At 35.8% G+C, this 22332-nt stretch overlaps 1 protein-coding gene and 1 pseudogene across 2 annotated transcripts; both read left to right on the top strand.

The window, feature by feature from the left end:
* The first annotated feature begins 3321 nt into the window (after window positions 1-3321).
* Window positions 3322-10543, top strand: LOC120334019 (heat shock cognate 71 kDa protein-like; annotated as a pseudogene). Its single transcript, XR_013474840.1, has 11 exons — window positions 3322-3403; window positions 4783-4912; window positions 5465-5571; window positions 5640-5891; window positions 6488-6611; window positions 6807-6960; window positions 7260-7407; window positions 7655-7852; window positions 8790-9020; window positions 9502-9690; window positions 10300-10543. The product of XR_013474840.1 is annotated as a heat shock cognate 71 kDa protein-like (transcript).
* Window positions 10544-13593: 3050 nt separating this feature from the next.
* On the top strand, window positions 13594-20908 carry LOC144421092 (uncharacterized). The gene is made up of 2 exons (XM_078111313.1): window positions 13594-17388; window positions 17769-20908. The coding sequence occupies exons 1-2, from the start codon at window positions 13692-13694 to the stop codon at window positions 17885-17887; spliced, it is 3816 nt and encodes a 1271-aa protein (XP_077967439.1). The 5' UTR covers window positions 13594-13691; the 3' UTR covers window positions 17888-20908.
* Window positions 20909-22332: the final 1424 nt, after the last annotated feature.

The following is a 22332-nucleotide window of genomic DNA, read 5'->3' as shown; positions in this document are numbered from 1 at the left end:
AAATTCACGACGTCGTAAGAACTAAAAAACGTCAGCGAGAGTCAGCTGAATAAATTCCAGTGTTGCGTGTAGCTTGCCTTTCATTGCCAGACGTCGTTTAGTAAATGCTTACCACGTCCTATTTCAAGCATATACTTGCTAATCCTCGAACAGTGATTAATCCGTAATCAGGGGTAACCATGTCGCACTGTTCGCCTTTTATCGTTCCACAAATGATCTTGCCATTTCCGGAGAGAAACAAATGTGAGAAATGTTAGAAATGAAACGATAAAATAGTGAAAATTACGGATTGTTTGAGAGAAAAGTACAACTCGCAGATGTCAGTGGCGTTACAATCGTATATATGTACAAAAACAATCTCGCAAGTCACATCGATTAAATGTGCATAAATTTGGAAACTATTACTCGTGGTAATTGAATGTTAATCGGGCCGACTTTTTATTTTTATTCAATAAGTATTTAAATACACCGCGATTAGTGACGGGCAAAATCGAATTTTTCCTGATCGAATAATTCGACTATTTCTTTTTATTTACCGATAGTAGAAAATTACTAGAAGACTGGAGCCTCGATAAAAAAGCGGCGCCTTTACTTCTTATCCGTAATTTTATCACAATCGCGAATTGTTTTTTTTGTCACCGCGATTGTTTCGGCGACCGACATCCTGATTATTGTTAGTAAACTATATTTTCAAAGCACCTTTTTTCACTATCAGCTCTCACGCAACGCCGGACATCGAAGTTTCGTTTTTATATTTCAGGCAGAAGTGTGAGTACAAATCGGCAAAGATATTAAAGACAGCTATTAATTAGTGAATTCATAAACAAATTAATTTTATTCTGGTCTCATCTTCTGGATTTGATCTTCCATATCACAGTTTGTAAATTACGGTCCCTATTTTAAGCGAACAATACCTATCGTGGCTTAAATCTTAGTCGTATCTCTCACTTCTGAATTAATGTCAATAAATTCGGTTTTGCTTTTCAAAGCGTCGTTATTTGTATTAATGAAAATGATTGCGTCATGACCATGAGTTTGAACAGACAGCCGTAACTTAGCATATAACACATTTCGCCTTTTGCGTCTCTCTGATTGAATTATAATCAACAATTACACATTCCTAAATTCCGCGGATTCGACAATCGCTATTGATGGTTTTTAAACGAAGAATAGTTAGCTATTTTGTTACGATATATTTATAAGATACATTTATTCGATGCTTCCGCAGTTGGCAATTCTTTATTATTATTTCATTTGTCACGGAGATGGGCGTCTGTATCAGCGCCGACTGAAAAAGATAACATATAAGTAAAAATTTCCCATAAAAAATTTGTTCCAAACGTGTGGGTTATGGCCCATATTTATCGTGACAGGACACGAGCGCGGCGTCGTCGCAGTCGACGCGGCGGTAGATCAGAGTAACGTAACAAAGTATTTATTCCTTCAACGGGGAATAGGACCTATTTATACTAATTTAAACTAGCCGCTCAGCGAATGATTGTCTCGAAAGCAATAGTGTTTATGTGCAACGTTTTTAATTACATAGTCTTATCATACAGAATGAATATACGCGAACAACAGCATCACTTTATGTATTTATTTCGGAGCTATGTAAAAGTATTGGACTCGGGACTCGGACACGAGTCCAGCGCAAATACTCGGGATTCGGCCGAGCCGAACCTTTTTGGATTCGTCGCATCCCTAGTAGTTTGTAGTATCTACTCTCTCTAGTCTCGAGCAATATCTACAACAGTGCTCTTCAACCGGGTATACGGTATACCCAAGTGTATACCAGTCCATAAGTTGGGTATACAACTGATAAAGGGTATTCAAAAGGTGTACAGCCTAAGTCAGGGATTCTAAATTCTAATATAATAAATTATCAAATATTCATGCGGAGACAACAATGCAAACGCGGCGCACATGAAATATAAAATGTCAGTTACGCACAGAACCGACGTGAGCACATTGTTACATCATAAATTATATAGATTATGCAGTCACATGTCTGGGTTGGTGATTTCGGCTGCTATGCATTTGTTCGATTTACGTTGAACATTATTTCCGTTGACGCTAAGGCCCTCAGTCAAATTTATAACTTGCGAACACTATCCTATTAGATTGCATGATGATATTGCAGTACAATATGTGCTTAAAATTTTTTGTTTATTCAAGCCTCAAATAACATTGGTATTTGTAAGGTATACAAAGTTCTTGAAAAATTGTAAAAGGTATACCACGATAAAAAAGGTTGAAGAACACTGATCTACAATGTAGATTCTACATACTTGAACATCATGTAACTATGGTGCAACAATAGCGTTCTTGTTAGTTGCATAAAAATGACTAAAGTGAGGCAACAACCGAAAATATTTCTGTTTTGTCTATTAACTGCACTGTGACTAAACCTCCCTTCAAACGAACTGGCCTACTTGGAGTTTGGATTAGACACGGTGGTCTAAGAATATTTCAAATGACGCATGAACATGCTGAAAGAAAGAAATGATTTCCCTTGAAAAAAAAAAATTAGGGAATTCCTAAGAAACCCTATAAACTCACGAAACCACTGCATGTATTGCGGAACCCCTGTAGACGAGCACTGGTTTAGATCGTATTTAGATCATTCAACTAAACTAAGTCGGTTTGAGGCGATTTTTCTTTTTCAATATTTTCGAATTAATTATTATCTCAACATTTGATCGTGAAATTCATAAAAATACTTTAATAATTAGGCGAATAGCTTTTTGGTAATGTAGTCAAGCATCTGTGAGATGATTGAGCAATAATGAGATTTTAGTATGGCATTATCTATGTATATTTGCCAAACACCAGATATTCAAATATGTGCTATGACTATTAATAGTCTTAACCACTTGCCCACGCCAAATCCATTACGAGAAAAATGTTTCGTACTTTATGCGGTCCACTAAGTCTAAACTTACGAACCATGTGCCTAAGATACGGATTGTTAAAACCACAGCCCACGCATAAAAGTAGTACGAGCCATTATATATGTCATATTTGTTTGTGCAGTAAACATGAGAATTCTGTCATTACTCAGAGGTCTCTAGTTATGGTCTTAAAAAAACAATCACACGGTTTGTTTAACTTTCTCGAATACTAATAGTTTCGGGCAGAGGTAACGGCTGTAATGACTGTGTAAATTATTTTATATCGGCAGTTACTTTCATTCTAACCTGGTATGAGATGCAACGGTTCATCTAGCTGTATATTGTAGAATTTCAGAATGGTTAGTTACAGGCTCTATATTATTTATTTCTGGTACACCTTTTTATCTAATACATAGGTTTTACATGAAATTTAATCTAAGTAAATAATGCCAGCGATAGGAATCGACTTGGGGACAACAAACTCTTGCGTGGCAGTCTTCCGGAATGGAAGGGTATGTATACTAGTGAGAAAACATATAGGTAATGAAATTCTAATCATGGATCAGTTGCGTATGTACAGTCAAAATATGAATATAAGGTTTCCTTATTAATAAAATAGCCGAGGGTCTTTTGTCGTCTTAATCCTGTCATCATATAGACTTCATGTTAAAAATGGGGATGCATATATATTCCTCATAGTTATTTGAATAATCTTTTCTGCCGAGAAAAATTGGAATGACGTGTACTGTATACTGTAGGTTTGAAGGCGAACAATTCTTTTGGAAACTTTTTGATTTAACCACGTAATAAACTTGTTAAAAGACATTTAATTTGTTTAGTTGAAATGATCGTAATGTATGATCGTTTGATATATGAACAACAACCATTTAGAAAAGAAATGTATATGTAATGTTGGAATTATAGAACGTATTGATGTATCACTGCCATAATTGAAATTTATAGGAGGTCCTATAGCAATCACTGTGAAGCCAGTTTGTACATAAGGGAGTAACGTAATATTCTGGATTATCAGACGCATTAAATACTGTTTCAATTAAACATGTCGCCCAATGATTTTTGTGGTTCTTTATAATTTACCTGGTAATATTTTTCTTTAATTGCCAACCAGTGGTAAAAGAATATTGTTGTCGCTCGGCGGTATTAATTCCATTTGTTCCTAACTTTCCTATGAATCCTGAGATTTCACCGAAAATTTCATTTTAATTTTCATTTATGGGAACACGGTTTTTATGCCATCAAACGTGACGACTGTCATCCCTATTGATTTTGCGTACTCGTGCTACCCGAAAGATGAAAGTTTTTTTATACTGGTAAGTGGTAACACAGTGGATACTAGGTACGGTAAGTTATTTCGTGCCCATATATTTGAGCATTGCTCTCTTGTTGTATACACCAAAAGGATTTATGATAAAAGGACTGCGAATATTTGGATTTGGTACTTAAAATATCAAATATTCAAAATTTTTGGATGAAGTGGCCCAATAGATTATTTTGCTCAATTGATGTTATTGTTCTTTAAAGCTGTGGGGTCCGAATTAAACGATGAGCAGTCACAAACAATTCCATTTGTGAGGCTTCCTTTTATCTATCCATATTGCTAATGGTCCTGCGCCACTACGCCATGAAACTACACAATTTAGTTTGACTTTCCACTAATTAAAGATTTGGTATTCGTTTTTTGCGTGCGATGAAGCAATCTAAAATTGCGCACTTTGTGGCTTTGGTTCCGCTTCCGCCTCACTGTGACCACATATTCATATGATCTACCCTGAGGTGTTATTCATATGAGCGCGATTTTGATGTATTTTCAATTGGATACTTTGGTAAGAGGGGGTCTTCATGTGATCCTAATTTTTATTTTATCACGCAGGTTGAAATCATCGCCAACGATCGCGGAAATCGTGTTACTCCGTCCTATGTGTCATTTGAGGGAGGCGAAACACTAGTAGGTGAAGCAGCCAAAGAAGACGCAACAGACAATTACGAGAATACTCTGTGTCGTAAGTATTTGCAATTCATTGGCACAGTTTATAGATGGCGTATGATTTAAAGTTTACCTTGGACCATTGCTTCCTAAAATCTTCCGTCAATCGGTACTAATTGAATAATATAAATCGCTCCGGTACTCCCAAAATTGTACTGTGTGCTACGATTGGACAGAATAAGTCGCGTAAACTTGGTAGTTACTGTAGATAAAACTTCTCCTGGGTTGAAAATATGACTTCATGAGGAGTTACAAATTATCAACATTAGGTGACAATAAATATTTCAGGTCGAAATCACATGTACCCAAGTTTGGGGACCCCTGGTTTGAACTATCATAATGAAACGGCTGGTAATTAAAATTGGGTTCAGACACCTTGCACTTAACTCGCATAAACATTCAAATATTTAACTCACCATATCAGGTAAGTTTAAAATATTGTGTCATTACTCAATAAAACAACAGAATAAATTCCTAACAGATCAAATCAACAAAAAATTCAAAGTTTAAAACCAATACAACAAGCATACTTACGTAGTCACTAAAACGATGTCCATTTTAATTTTAGAAATCAAGCGTTTGATCGGACGAACCGATGATGATCCTTTGGTTCAAGCAGATATGAAATTATGGGGATTTAGCGTATTTAACGATGATAACAAACCTAAGATACCGGTGAGTATTTTTTTGAAGCAATACAAATGATATTAAATTGCAGTGAATTAAGTCAATTATTTATCAAGGTTATCCATAGCGACGAAAGAAAAATGTTCTGCCCAGAACAAATAAGTGCGATGGTGCTGGAAGAGATGAAAAACACAGCTGAGGCAATATTGGGTGAAACCGTAACTGATGCAGTCATTACAGTTCCTGCATATTTCAACGATGCACAACGAAGAGCAACTAATGATGCTGGGGTAATCGCAGGTCTCAATGTCATTGGCATGATCAACGAGCCGACTGCTGCCGCTGTGGCGTATGGACTGGATAGAGAGGTATTATATACACAGCTTGCATATTGGCTGTATATGCCTCTCAAGATGGTGGGATATGCTTATTTCAATTGGCTTTATATGTATAACGGATTGGTTGGCTGTATACGCGTATGCATATCTGATAAGTTTCATATGCCTGTGGACGCGCGTATATTCCTAGTTAATTGGCTGTATAAATATATATATACATAATTGTATGGTTGTATAGGCATTTGGGTTGGCTGTAAATGCATGCCGCGTTTTCAACACCACTCAAATTGGATTCCCCGAATCTAATACAAATTGTGATGATCCAATCAAACAGACAGATAATTCGATCAAACTAACATATATATGTATTTTTTAAGCCAGTTTGCATATAATTACCGTTCAAGCAGCTAGAAAACTAATGTAAAATTCACACTAGATTTATTATCTAAAAAAATAAGCAATTTTTGTGGTACTTAACAAGTAACATAAAGGGAACTGCGAGTAGCTTCAAAGCACATAAAATAGTTTAATAACTGTATACCTACTTTTGGGCCACCACCTACTTTTGGGCCACCCTGTGTATATATATATGTATTATATAAATAATTTTAACGCTTATCACACAGAGCGATAATGAGCGGAATGTTCTCATATTTGATCTCGGAGGAGGCACTTTCGACGTAACCATCGTAAATATTGAAGGTCGCAAGTTTCACGTGAAAGCAACGGGAGGTGACACTCATTTGGGGGGTAAGAATTACCTCATAACATGCTTTATATGATAGTTTAGTAAATTAGTGTAGGCATTTTTACTACACCGTTAACCTAATAGTTTAATAGATTTATTATATCATTTATTTGAAAATGGGCATCATATTCAACTTATGTCATCCTCTACTGGTTTAGATTTTACATCATATTCAACTCACATCTGTCTATATACAGGTGAGGACTTTGATAACAATCTAGTGGAGCATTTTGTTTCCGAGTTCAAAAAAAAGCACGGTGAAGATATAAGAGAAAACAAAAGAGCTTTGAATCGTCTTCGGGTAGCGTGCGAGGCAGCAAAAATAAAATTGTCCTCGTCAATGCAGGCAAAGTATGCTTGAATTTTATGATAGTCTGATCTTCACAAATCAAAAAGAACAAGATTATTTTATCAACTCAATCTTTTCCACGTTGTAGAAAGTGTGCTAATAAAAACATTTTTGTAATTCCGTAGTGAAAGATGTTTTCTCTTTATTCTCCAGATATAAGGCTCAGTTTAAATTTGTTTAAGATTGAGAATAATTTTCAATCTATTTAAACTTAATTTCAACTGTTTTTCAAGAAAAGTTGTCAAGCTATTTACTTGGTGAACTGATTTATGTCTTACCTATGTCGTGCTATTACTTTCAGAATTCAAGTCGATGCTTTGCAAGGCGGGTTCGATTTTTGCAGCAACATTTCACGAACAAAATTCGAAATTCTGAATCAAATATATTTTGAAAGAGCTCTTGATACCGTCGAGAAAATTATTTCCAAATCTGGAATCAAAAAGTAAAGGGTGAGAAACCCACGAAAGTACTGATTTATTGTGAATTTTTTTTTTGTAAACTGTTTCAGTTTGACACCAGTATCGATACTAAGTTATTGAAGCCGAAAAATACTTTTTTAGTAACTTGTATGGTAATCCGAAAACTGATGCGCCTTATGTGCGGACAAAATTCCAAATTCTTAGATTAAATATTTATTAACAATTAATTGACGGTGCGCTATATGGCCTGTAAAATATGGTATATTCTTATTTTCAGATTGATGACGTTGTTCTTGTTGGAGGTTCCACACGAATTCCCAAATTTCCAGAAATGCTGGAAAAGTATTTTGACCACATGAAGCCTAAAAAAACCATAAATCCTGATGAAGCAGTTGCATATGGCGCCGCCGCATATGCGTTTTCACTTAGTTCTAATAAAGATCCTACTGCAAGTACAAATAAGGAGAAACATCCTGTAAGTAAGCGTTTTTTGTCCATGTCGTCCGCTATATTTCTTATGTCCTTGACTTGTCAATTTATAAGTGAGCTATGAAAGCAAATCGCGCCTCATATCATATTGTTGTTCTAAGATCGTAAGTACAAAAACTAATCGAAATCAATTTTTAAATTTATTCATCACGAATTTCAGTTCGGATTTATCTCAATGTTACTGATGGGAACATTTTATTTTAAAACAGCGAATATATATATATATATATATATATATATATATATATAATTTGGTAAATTTTTTTTTAATATTTCAGATGGATGATTTTGCTCTTAAAGATGTTACTCCACTTTCGATTGGCATTGAAAATCGTGAACAATTCATGGGAGTTCTTATACACAGGAACACGACCATTCCAACCAAGGTATGGGAAATCCGACATACCTTGAAAGATAACCAAGAAGAAATGACGATAAAGGCAAGTATACATAACATTTTACCATATTATACATGGTATGAATACCGTATGATATACAACAGGTGTGGTCAACACGTCGATCGCCACGGCACGAGTAGTCGATCGCGTCTCTGATGTTGAGGGAATTTCTTAACATACCCCAAACATTGTTATAAACCAGTTTCATGCAGCGCCTGTGATGTGTGTACTGTACATGCGCAAAATACGATATACACTTCAGTGACTGCATACACAGTATTCGAGTCTGGACAAGTCTGATAGAGGATAGTTTTAGGTAACAAATGCAAGTTTCGCCGCTGTCAAGGCTTAGGAATGGACAAAATACAAATTTTGTGCAGTACTCACTATTTTTATGTGTATGACTTTATTACCAATCAGTCAATTGCGAACGATTTTGAATATTTTAGTCGAATGCGAGTTGGCCACTTCAGCTGTACAGAGTAGCTGAAATGAATATTTAATAATTTTTCTGATATTTCACAGATATTTGAAGGCGAGCGCACTCTGACAAAAGATAATCATTTCCTTGGGGAATTCACCATTTCGGGAATTCCCCCTGCGCCAAGAAAAGAAGGAATAGTCAGAGTGGCGCTTGAAATTGATGCAAATGGGATTCTTCACGTCTCTGCTGTTGAAAAAATTACTGGAAACTCGGGTAAAATAACGATTTCAAGAGATAAAGGACGATTGAGTGAGAAGGAAATTAAAAGCATGGTAGGCTATGGAAATATTTTCAACTTTTACTAAATTGACCAGAAAAAAATCTGTTGACAGCAAAATAGAAACGTGGGAGTGCAAACGTGACTCTCTATTCTTTTATATCGACAATGCTATTTTCAATAGTCAGATCGAGGAATATATGTAAACAATATAATATCGAAATGAGTTCCGTGGTGTGGCGGAACAAAATTGCAGCCAAACTTTACCTGCCGTGCATTAACATGATAACAAAAATATCTTCCTACTTCTGACATGCAATAACCGTGTTTACCCGAAAATAAGACAGGCTCTTATACTTATTTTAATTTTCTTTCGAAAAAAAAACAAAGCGCTTTTTTGAGGGGATGTCTTTTATTTTCATTTAACAAAAACAAAGTAGTAGAGAATTACGAGATTTCCACATATACTAAATAGATAAATAAATAAATAAAATAAAAAATACCTATAAATCGTCCAATTCTCTCCCTCTGCGTAGGTAGAGGAAGCGGAGAGGCTTAGACAAAAAGACCAAGAATTAAAACAGCGAAGCAAGGCAAGGAATGCGCTTGAAGATAACGCGTACAGCGTAAAAAAAGGAATGGACCAAAAATATCGAACAAAACAACAAAGAGAATCTATAATGAGCAAAGTGACTGAAATTCTTCAATGGTTGGATATAAACAAGGTAATTGTTTATAAAGATCAATAACTTTTAATAATTCTCATCTACAACTTTATTCGTAGTAGCTTTAAAACTAATCGAACAAAAAACATACGGGCGGGGCAAAATCAAAGTCGAGTGAGGTTTCTCATTGTAATTATCGGTGATTCTATGTAACCTCTGAAAGCTGAAAAATATATGCTTACTCATATGAAGTGTGAAAACAGATTTGGTGTTTTTTGCGTGATTTTAAAACTTCGGTGTAATGTTTTGATAAAGACACAAAATTATTTAGATAGCCGCTTAGAAGTTTCATAAGATATTTAACCCATCTTTATTGAAACATACATATTAAACACGCATTTGTTCAGGATGCTTGCATTTACTATAGATATAACATAGACATCATAAATCATAGCACGAAGCAACATGCAGATAGAGAGAGATCTCAACAGTGACGTTACCAACATAAATGAAGCATCAATATTGACGTCATAAATATCATCATATGGCTGAATGACTGTCCAATTTTCTTTTACATCGTGTGAATGCACGAAGCCTAAAATTCATTAGGTCAACTAATACCCATTTGCGCACTTTCAAAGTTTATACAATTTTACCATTTTTATTCAGAATAAACTGCCGGTAATGTCTGAATTGGAAGCGAAGAAAATGGAATTGGAGAGATTAGTTAAATGAGTTAGTTTATAATATACATATATACTGATCTAATGATTGTAAAAATGCTTAATATCTTGCGGACACTCTGGAGCAAACTTATAGAACACGATCCGTTGAGTTATTGGTCTGAATTATTTGAGCCAGCAATTTGATTTTTGGTGAATGATTCCGACCAAGTTCTGTTTACAAACGTTCCCTTGTTTTAGTAATTTTCTTTTAAATCTCAATTTCATTCGTTTGAACATTGTAAATAAAATAAGCCGTAGAATGAAACATATAGTAATACTTTGAGAAACTTCTCAGGTGGTATTTATTTAGAGATAGACCGATAGAATATATTTATGTAGACATAACTGAGGTATGCTTCAAGAAGCAGAAAATATTTCATAAAAGAATCGAAAACCGAGAAAACTGCTTTTTTAACAGATGTGTGATGTGTGTGTAATGGCGCACACAATTCAGTGAATATCAAGTAATGTACGACATTACCCTCCTGATATTGGGGGAAAAAGGTAATTGCTTGTGGAAAACAAAGCTTCGATGCTTGATATATCTTCAAGTTGAGTCCATGCCAAAAGAATAGAATTTTAAACGGAATGTTATCATTGTTCGGGAGCGCTTCATTTATGACAGCAATTACTTCGTTGTAAATAGTCTAGGACTAATGTGGCCCGCTAAGAACACAAAATTAATATTATGGCGGACGACCTTTTACCACCCTGGGCTAGGTCTTATTTTGAGGAGAGGGTTTATATTATAATCATTTTTTAAATTCTTGCTAGGTCTAATTTTCGGGGAAACTTGGTAGGAAAATCTGGGTTTGATATAGTACCCCAACCACAAGTACTTAAAGGTCAGCGAGGCTCAACAATTCTAACCACTATCTTACTGTGAAATTTAAAATTTACGTATAAAAGACGTAATAAGGGCTTTTAAAACTCGAAGACAATCACCCGAAATCGAGCAAGCTACATCGTCTACACCAGTGGATCCCAAACTTTTTGAGCCGCGCCCTCTTTGAAAAATTTTACAAACATCGCGCCCCGCCCCTCTTTTCGCTTTGAAAATATGCTTTTGTGATGGGCAGGTAGTATTAATTAAGATGGCGCCTATAAGAATGTTGGTCTCATAGCGTCATTGCTCAGATTGTTTAGGCATAAAACGCTTCGGAGGACAACTTCGCCATTCACTGTCGTATGTATAAAGCCAAATAATGGTTGGTCATCATACATTCTCGTTTTTCCCCTGAGTTTGCAATACCTGATAGAGTCAAACTAATTTTTAGGTAAAACTAAACACGCCATAAACCTATGCTTCAATGTATTTTCTGCTTAAACGTTTACATAAAACACGTAAAATTTCAATCAATTGTTTACTTCATCACTATAGAGCGATGCCAAAATTATTTACTGTGTGTTAAAATTAAGCAACAATTACAGACTTCTTGGCTTGCCTAAAGTTTCAAACAAAATGGAATGTAAATTTGAAAGCCGTTCATTTTTTAATAGTTATTATGCATGTGGACGTTTCCCCGGCCCTTGACCGCTGAAAATAAAGTCGCCAAGGCGTTTGCGATTGCATTTTGTTTAAATTTCGATTGTTTTCGTAAGCGTGGCCTGCTATTTAAGCCGTAAAAATCTTGATTTTGGTGTTTTTTCGCCCTAATCGGAAATTTTCCTTCGACATATTCTTGTGTCGCGAAGACAATTATATTTACTTTTTTTGTTTTCGAATAGAACCATGACACCTCTGAGAAAAACGAGTTAGTTTTTATTAATAATCATCATATGCGACGAGATGTTAAAGATAGAACAAAGTAGTGAATCTGCAACCAAATATTTCTTTATTGTAAAAGCGAGATTATAAAATACTAAAAATAAAACGCAAAACATTATGAGTTTTGTTTTGGAGTGGACCGCGACAGATTAAAAACACTTTCCTAGACATTGCAAATCTTATAAATTCCTTGTGCCTGCGGCACACCAGTAGTGTTCTAAAACTACCGACTTGAAATAAATTTCACTCCACAAAGTCGGCTCTTATAACGACTGGCGTATTCTCGAGGACTGACTCAGGATTCGTACCGCGGGGATTTCGAGTCGATGAATATGTATTTTAATTGTACTAAATTAAGTATACTTTCTGGGATATTATACCAGATCATTCTAATGAAGACAACGAATTCGCATGAGTGCAATATATTTCAAAACTAAATATAATCGGGCAGTTGATCATACCTAAATATGTCCGCAGATTGGCGTGGTATTTTAGATCGGTAATGAGTTTATTTTGACATGAGTCGCCGCAACAATAAGATAATGTGCACGAAAAACTAAAACATTCGAATGAAATCATAGGCGGAAAACAACGATAATACGTGCAATACTCAATTAAGGTGGGCACTAACAATTTTTATATTTGTTAGTACGACTTAACCGGAATACCGGTAGGTGCTCGCCACTAATAAAGTCTAGTAATACTGTAATAATTAGTTCAGAAGATCCAATGTGCTGCAAAGACACACAAATAGGTTCGAAGTTCACGATGCAAAAGAAGAGACTTTATTAAAATAGTGTAAAATCCACGCTTAAAGCAGATAAAATAAGAGCGACAAAATACGGTCCTTACTCAGCGACAGCAAAAGCAAAGAGGGCAGACACTGCGAACCCGAAGCAGTTCACATATGCATGCAGTGGTGGTTGGAGTCGGGTAACTGAATACAACTATTGGGCGAATTAGGGCTCAGACTCCACACACCAATGCATATGCAATAACCAGACAAGAAATATAAATAAAAAACAATAAAAAATAGTACAACTCCAGTCCCACCACAGTATATAGGTATGTATTATAATTCTGGGGGTAGATGTACACAAATAAAACAACGACGATACACTCAGAATTTAAATGACGCAGAGGATATGTTTATTGTGCTCGACGAAGCGATACAATCCTGGTACAACAGCTCGCTTCCAGAACACTCGAAGCTTTGTTTCTGTTTCTATGTCTACGATCGGACGACGTCATTTGTATCGAGCGTCAGGTAACGATTCAATGAAAGGAATTACCTGCTCACGGTATTCGGTTACAAACTTATAATGGCAATACTTTTTCGTACCATTATATATTTTTTGACAGAGGATCAGCATATCAGCTGTATGAGGTATGCTTTCAGGTCAAGAAAATATAGTAATTCAGAAAACCCTTTTTTCGTTCGTCATGTCAAATTACCGGAATATCGTAATCGAGCGTATTATTTAATAGAAATACGAGGTTAAATATAAAAGCACTTATATTTATATAGATATTAATATCAGTATTTTAGGGCTAATTTATTCTGTAAAATGGATGGGTTTCGGGTCGAAGCTTCCCTTGAGCATAAATCAAAAATATTGGATTCCTATTCGAAAATGAAAAATGCTGAGTTGCTCTTGGATTTTAATGTTGAGGTTGAAGGTACATTATTCCCAGTTCATTGCAGTTTATTGGCTGCAGGATCGGATTATTTTAAAGCCATGTTTCTTCATGACAAAAAAATTGTTGAGCAAGGTTTCGTGGAAATAAAAGAGGTTGGCGCTGAACCTATGATACGATGCATAGAGTTCTTATACACAGGAGATACAGATATAAACCATGAAAATTGTCAGGATATCCTCCATGTATCAAGCATTCTGCAAATTGACGCTTTAAGAAAGCTTTGTTTCCGTTTTCTGCAAACAAATTTGTCTTCAGCAAACTGTTTGCTCGTTGCTCATTTGGCAGAGACTTACAATGACCTTCATACAAGAAATAGGGCAAAGGCACTAGTGGTTGAAAAATTCGAGGTAATAGTGACTACGGATCTATTTCCTTCCATCAGCCGAAGTGACCTTATCTACTACTTAGTTGAAAGTAGTGTAAGTTCACAAGTATCTTGGTCGGCTGTCACAACTTGGATCAAAACTAACCGGGACGAAGAAGATTTGGTCGAAGTCTTAGATGATGCACTAAAGGTCATGAAATTACCCATTTCATTTCTTCTGTCGACTGTTCTGGATGACGATATTTTTGACAACCGTACGATGATAAATCTAGTCTCAAAATGTGTGTTTACAAACACAGTGAACGTGAAAGAAAGTATCACTGCAAGCAATTGCATAAAACTAAAAAAGTTGGCTACTGAAATTCTTGGCGTCGATGAAAAGCCACTAGAGCTCATTAATCAATTCATTCTCGGCAATATTGAGGAAGTTTCCAAGTGTGCTGGTTACGAAGCTTTCGGCGAGGACACTCCCGAAGAATTGGAAGCAAAAATGATCAACTGCGTTTCTGATAAAGTAAAGTACGAACTACTATCGACGTGGGCTCATTTCAAACTTGAGAGACGTGCACATTTTTCTCGTTTGTTTAAACTTATCAAGCTCAAGGAACTCTCAATCAGATTTATTCAACAGACAATTGAAAGCGAAAAGTTGGTGCAACAATCTCCAAGTTGCATTGCATTGGTGGACTTATGCATATATGACGGCGATGAAGATTTTGATAGTGATGATGCCATTTATTGTATAAATGATTTGGAGAAATTAATCGATGATGACGAGTTCAAGTTCGTATCCGAAGAAGATTTAAAAATATATGTGAAATCAAAATTGCTATGCTCGGAAAGGAGATGGGAAGCAATGAAACGTTGGATGGAAAATAAAGACAACGCAAACGCATTGTTCAAAGATTTACTGATTGTTATTAGAAAGACTTCTTCGTTTGAGTTCCTTATCAATATAGTTGCAACTGATCCGTTTTTCGAGAACAAATATGAGCTAAAAGTAATTACTGTCGGTCAAATTTTCTCTTCAATTTCAGAAGTTGGAGATTTAAGTGACAAAATTAATTTGAACAATTGCTTTATCCTGAAAAATCTGAACGCCCAGTATAATAAAGTCAATAACGAATTTTGGAATTCAGAGATTGAAAAGTTGCTGACGATCCACGCACCACTTGTTCTCAGAAGAAAAGAGATACTGGATTTCAGTAAAGATGGAATCGAAAATCTGATACGAGTGACAGAGTGCAGTGCAGACGTCAAGGCTAAAGCAATACTAAGATGGGTGAAGCACAAATCAGAAAGATTGGATTTGTTACCAGGCCTTTTCAAACATATCAATCTACGACTTCTTTCATCTCCTACCGTTCGATCGTTGCAATCGGACCCCGCCGTTAGCCAACTAGAAAACTCTCGTGGAATCTTGCAAAAGTTGGCGTCCGAAGGTTCGATAACTAGGAATAATTCCATCCTGGAGGACACAAAACAAGATTTATTCGTGGTAGAATCATTATCGGGCATGGGATACATCTGTGATCTCTCGAGTGCATCGACTTTTGTATTATCGCAAACTGAGAAGAATTCTTCAATAATCATAATCAACATAGGTGAAAACGTATACGGAATAAATGAAAGGGAAATTTTAGAATTAACTAAGGAAGGAAATTGGGAATATTTATCGCACATTCCGGAGAGCGTTAGTCTTGTCAACTTTAATAATTTTTTTCTCATTGTCACTGGAGTAGTGGCCTTCCAAGATTGTTTGACTTTTATTTCAAGATCTGAACTATTGATGTATAATCCTGTCATGAATGCGTGGTCAGATACGTTACCGGGATGCGATTTGGAAACAAGATTTTGTGTCGCTGCATCCAATGAAAGCATTTATGCATTGGATGGTCTGAATAGAGTAGGAAAACGATTTAATGGGATCGAAAAGAAATGGTCAGATATTGCTAAAATGCCGCAGCAGGATATGGCGGATTGTGTTGTGTTCCATAATATGGTTTTTATGGTCGGAGAAGTTGATGACTGGCTCAATTGTTATGGAGAACCGAGAGGTACAGTTCAGTGCTATAATCCAAAATCTGATTGCTGGACTAGAATCTCAAACTTGTGTTATCCACGCGTATTCCTGAGCCCTTGTGTGGTCAACAACAAATTATATGTGACGGGAGCAAAGAAGGACGGAAGTCTTTCAATTGAACTATATGACGAAGAGAATAATCAATGGGAAGTGGTTCGAGAACTCGGAACTACGAAAAAATATTTTTCCGTATGTGCCATTCCACAAGCATTTCAGTCCTTCTACGCCCGTCAATGTTTCACTTTTGAGGAAAACCTTGGTTTCCGAAAGCGCATCGATACAGAATTTGATCGGAAAATAAAACTAAAATACTCTGTAAGACAGATGATTTCGCCAGACGGCGGAGAAATGAATCTACTAGGATGCCGACTTATTTTCCCTCCCTCAGCTTTGGATGAAGAAACTGAAGTAACCTTAACTGTAGACAGTGATCCTGAGAATTCGCCTGGTTTTATCGAGCTGGAAACATCGGATAGATTATTGAGTCTCGACTTTCCTATAACACCTGTGATGATTTGCAAACCTTCTATGAAATTCAACAAACCCGTAACTGTAGAAATGGACACATGTTTCAGCGCTCGAGAAAACAAAACCATTCCAGTTGATATTCAAATAAGAAAAGGAGAATCAGGCTGGAAAAAGGTTTCTGAAGCAATTTTAAGCAATACCAATAAGATCCGATTCACTGTTTCACATTTCTGTGGCATGGCAGTGACTGTTTCCTCACAGTTAGTCGACGATGGAACGTTTCATCTCATTAATGACGTGTACATTCAGGAAAGAACCGCTCAAATCGCTTCAGTATTTAGCAAAGATGAGAGAACGCAACGATCCATGAAAGAGATTCTGCAGGAAGAAAACTTCGTCAAATTCATGGGGCCCTCACATGAAATTCACGAAGGTCTGGATACTTGTGTTAATCTTCGATTTGAGTGCACGGAACCAGAGCAAACGAGAATATCCGAAGGATGTCCATCTTCGCAGTTCGATATAAACAGACAAATTTTCAAAACAAGCAAACATGTGGTTTGTTTCAAACCACTCCCTCGTCCCCGGGAATATACTGGAGTCATAGATTCCGATTACTATGTAAAAATAAACGAAGAAGCCGAAACGAGACTAATGCTGGCCGTAGAATGGCCTATTCAAACAAGGGGTGAGTTAACATGATAATAGAAATTTTTTTGTTTGAGAATGACATGGCTTAATTTGAAATCTCTCATCTTATTACCAGTCAAAATAGAATATGGGTTCATCTATATGCAGAAATTTCACAATGCCAAGTACTTAACCACAAATTAGTTTTCAGTTGGGCAAATTGTGCACATGTGATGTCATCAATGTTCATTTTCAACCAATTTTAAAAGCGAATATAAAAAAAATTCGGACCTCTTGAAGTATGCGCACCAAGATGACGCTCAACCTGAACTCAGGTAGAGTACCCGGTTCGGGTTCAGGTTATGTGACATCTTGGTGCGCATACTTCAGGAGTACCAAAATGTCTTTTTTAAAATTAATTGGATATTACTGTTACAGGTACTGGACCAATCAGCATATCGAATGTCGTCCACACTGGACCGAGAGCAAATGTGATGGCAACTGACAATGCGAGGGTGGAGACTCACAGTACTGGCGGGATCAATGTAGTTACATAAAAGAGATTGGATTATCAAAACATAGAAAATTGACAAAAACTGATTTATTACCTTAGGTATGAGGGGAAAAAAGCGCTTAATAGAACCAAAAATATGCATCAGGATTAAAATACAAACTCTACATCGCATATAATATATGTATGCGTCGGTCAAATTAAAATGATAACGATTGTATATTTTATTATTATCATATTAATTGAGTATAGTTCGTTGTCTCATATTTAAACTTTTCTGTTTACCATTTTTGCGTCTTTCTTTATTTTACGTCGCGGTATCATTTCGGTACGAACGAGAGCCAAGATGAAAATGTACAATCAGCAACACTCAGACATTCATATTTAAATTCTATGACATTTTATAATATTCGTGTACTGCTGTTTATTTTGAAACATATATATGTGTTGTCCATCACAGGGTGAAACATTCCAACTCGTAACACCGAAAGCGTCTTGGTGGTCCCAGGTTTTTATTTATGATTCTTGTTCAAGATTGATTTTTATCATAACGCCTTATTCCTTGTGTATATTTTAATCCATTTTAAGTTTTAGTTTTTTCAAAGAAATTTTAATTATTAGTATAAAGTTTTTATTCCTTATGCTTTCTATTTTTAATTATGGAATATAAATTTTCCCAAAGCGAGGTAAAAAAATTAAGTGTTTATTACTTTTTTTATTATTTCGTGATTTTTAAATAATAATTTTGTGTCGATTTGAAATTAATGTATTTCCCTCTTCAATTTCCCTATAGACCAGGGGTGGGCAACCTTTTTCGGTTCGCGTGGCGAAATTGGCGAAATTTAACGACAAAATTCTCCCTCGTGCTGACCAAAATTGAAAACCACGATTTTCTACTTTTAAAGCAAAAATACACAATAATAAACCTTTTAAACATGTACAGAAAGATTCACTTTTCGGGAAAATATCAGTCCGTAAACAGATTTGATTACTTTTCTTATTCAGTGATACCTCTGCTGCTGCATTACCGCTGATAGAGATTTTACATTGGGTTTATATTTTGTAACTTTTGAAGAAATACAAGAACTACTGGTTTCATCTTTTAGGCTACTCTTGGTACAAGACCCAATAAAGTTCATAACTGAGAACAGAGATTCACAAGCATAATATCGTCACGCTAATAACCGAATTGCGTACGTCATTTTTGGCGATTTTGAGTTTTTGATAAAAAAGGGATTTAGGTAATGCTGCGCACCTGTCTATTAACTCAGATTTCATTTTAAGAATTCCGAAACCCATAAAAATGAAGATTTAGTATGACATGCACATTTGTGCAATTGTTTCGTCATAATGAATTATCATTGTTACCGCAATACTATTGTGACGTTACAAAGACAAAATAACATTGGCGAAGTATTTTCGAGTTTTTGCATCTTGGATTCTAGCTTAGCGCGTATTAATTTGAATTTATACTACAGTATAGGAAAACCTGCACTTGTGATATTCACTGTCGGAGTCCAATTCACCTTGGTTGGCTTTTATATTGGGTGCATTGCTGTTTTATTCTTTATATTTAATCTTAGTCTTCTTTCGGTGGGTGTGCAGAACGTGTTATATTGATGAAATATATATTTTTAAACATAAAGAATATGAAACTGATTAGCTATTTTGGGGTTTAGACATTGTAGATACTGAGAATTACATTCGTTTCTGGAATGTTTAGTTTTTAGGACTAGTGCATATAGTAAAGTTGCAAAATTGCGTATGCCCCATGTCATAGACGCATTTCTACCTAAGTCACAGTGCGCCATTATGACGTCACTTAACTGCGTCATACAAATTAACATAAATCCGGCTACGATCAAAAAATTGAACCATGGCAAATTATTGACTCTCAGTGGCATAACAATATCCTTAGGAAGTTTTTTACGTTTTTCTCAAAACTGCTAAAAATGACTTACGCAATTCGGTTATTAGCGTGACGATATGTAGATAGAAACAGGGAGAGTGATGCGGTTGCAAAGTTTTAAACACACAAATAATTTTCGACAATGGCATCCCAATCACAAAATAGTTCGTTTTCTGCACTTCTCTTTTGTATTCCCTTCCTTAATCGCTTATATTTATTTCGAAGTCAATTTATAACAATGAGTTTGCAAGTAACTGTGACCAACATGAGTTGTAAAACTTCATAAATCAAGAAAAAATGAAGAAAAAGGGTGGCACAGACGAACTATATTATAGAAAGATATAGCCAAATGAATACTGCGCTCTTCTCGAGAAAATTTCTCGAGAGCTCACTCATTTGTTACGTCATATCATAATATATTTCTTTGTAGACATATGTCATAAAAGGACAAAAAGAGTTTGAATAAATAACGGATTCTTAACAAACAAAATACCTTGAATAAACGAACACCAAGTTTCATCAGATAGTTCATAGTCTTGAAATTTTTTATCTGAAGAAGAATGATCTTGTTTCTGAGGCCCCGCTTGCGTGCCGAATAAACGGGCTCGCGTGCCTATTTTGGCACGCGTGCCAGAGGTTGCCCACCCCTGCTATAGACCCTTTTTTCAAATGCTTATGTTTTTCCAATGTCCCCGAAAATATCTCCGTGTCTGAGACTTACCATTAACGTGGATTAATAGTGGGTAATAATAAATAATCACCAACAGCATTGAAAATTTTTAATGTTGACATTATGGTTGGGCTTTTCTCGTGCATGTTTTGTAGCATCGCGCCTATCAAGATTTTACACAAGCTATCATTAATGTGGATTAAGTTTCCTAAGGCGTTGTAATTCTGGAAAATTTTTTGTCCCATTTATATTGACAATTTCGCTTTGGCAAAGTATTCAATAAATTAGATTGGCACGCATCTGAATCATTCCTAAATTTAATAATGCAGAGTATAAAGTTTTTTTTTTAACTTTCTATTTTTTTTTTTTCCGAGTAAAATTGTGACTCTTTTCTAGCAGTTAGGGTCTACTACGATTTGATCTAAATCTTTTCGGCTCAGAATTGCCTCTAATTCATTAGATTCTGGTTGAGTTTTGGAGCCATGGAAATTGAGCACGAGATTTATCATTCTTCTAATCCAGCTGTATATGCATTCATTTAAATAAATTTTCATTTTAAATTAAAGCTGTTTAAGTTAAAGCTTAAAGTGTTTAAGCAATGTTTTATTGATAAAATCATTTGTTGTCTCTGCTTTCAATTTGCTAATAGTTGTTTCTTGATGGAAATCAATAAAAACGAAGTGTAAAATGATTACAAATTGCCTATGTTTGGTTTATCTGTATGTGGAGTGAACACTGAGTCAAACGATAAAGTAATGTATAACGAACAATCTGGGGACTCAGCAATAATAAATTTAATCTATGAAATGGCAAAATGATGGCATGTCTTTAGTGTATAAAATAAATTCAAATTTCCTGTTGCTGTAAATATGTATGTGTGTACTCAAATCTTGTTTGGTAAATATTCCTTATCGCACACCAATGCGTTTGCGATATGTATTCATTGTTTCTGTTTATCCCACGTTCATGGTGTGCGCTTTTGTATGAGATCTCACTTGCTTAACGTGATCTCAGTCTCACACGTAACTCATTTCAAACAGCATATACACCAAAAAACAAGCTCCTGTGGTTAATATAGCGAATTAAAGAGTCTTTCCGTTAGCGGAGTTTCGTTTAAACCACCGGTTCCCAAAGTGGGCAAAAATGCCCCCTTGTGGGCGTTTGCCATGACTTGGAGGGCGCTGATGGCTGATGGCAATTGGGGGACGCTGGCTGTCAAAATGAACAATTGGGGGGCGCTGACATCAATACGGGAACTCACAAGAAGTATGAAATTTTATGCCATTTACTCCTATGTTTTGGTTCAAACTAGTTTGCTTGTGATTTCGGTGATGGAAATTTCTCGCCTAACGTAAAATAGGTATTATGACTTTTTAAAACCGTATTGTTTCGCAATAATACCTAGCGCATACGGCATACGCTTCCTTCACCATGCACTGCACGTTTCATTGTACTGTTTTGGTTTTGTTGAGAGCAACATGTGAGAGCAGGGCATCTGATTGGACTGGCGTACGCCAGGTAGGACCATCTCTGTGTTGCGACTTAATTGGTTCATTTTTATTCCTTGAGTCATTGAATATCAAGGCTACATAAGTAATACATAAATTGGCAAAAAGCCAAGATCTAGCCCGTTGTCCGGTAATGCCGTTAATGTCGGTTTATAATTTGTGTTGTGTAAGTTCAAAATATCGAAAACAGTGACTCAACCAGCATATTTATCCGATTTATATTAAAAACAGCATTATACAGCGTGGTACCCAAGAAACGAGACCATTAATTTCTCGATTACTTATACGAAAATGGAGTGAATTATACAATTTTGTCTACACTTGAACTTCTGTTTACGTATGTTTGTACCCAAAAGTGTCGGAAAATCTAGGACGTTTTGCACAAAAATTACGCTGTTCCTGGA

The sequence above is a fragment of the Styela clava genome, chromosome 3 (genome assembly GCF_964204865.1).
Source record: "Styela clava chromosome 3, kaStyClav1.hap1.2, whole genome shotgun sequence".
NCBI classification, from domain to species: domain Eukaryota; kingdom Metazoa; phylum Chordata; class Ascidiacea; order Stolidobranchia; family Styelidae; genus Styela; species Styela clava.
This window is presented reverse-complemented; position numbering and strand designations above follow the sequence as displayed.

What these genes read in the sequence shown, in the direction of transcription:
- LOC144421092 (XM_078111313.1), top strand. Translation starts at nt 13,692, where the DNA reads ATGGATGGGTTTCGGGTCGAAGCTTCCCTTGAGCATAAATCAAAAATA. An exon ending in ATGGCCTATTCAAACAAGGG is followed by an intron (nt 17,389 to 17,768) that starts GTGAGTTAACAT and finishes TTACTGTTACAG; the next exon opens with GTACTGGACCAATCAGCATA.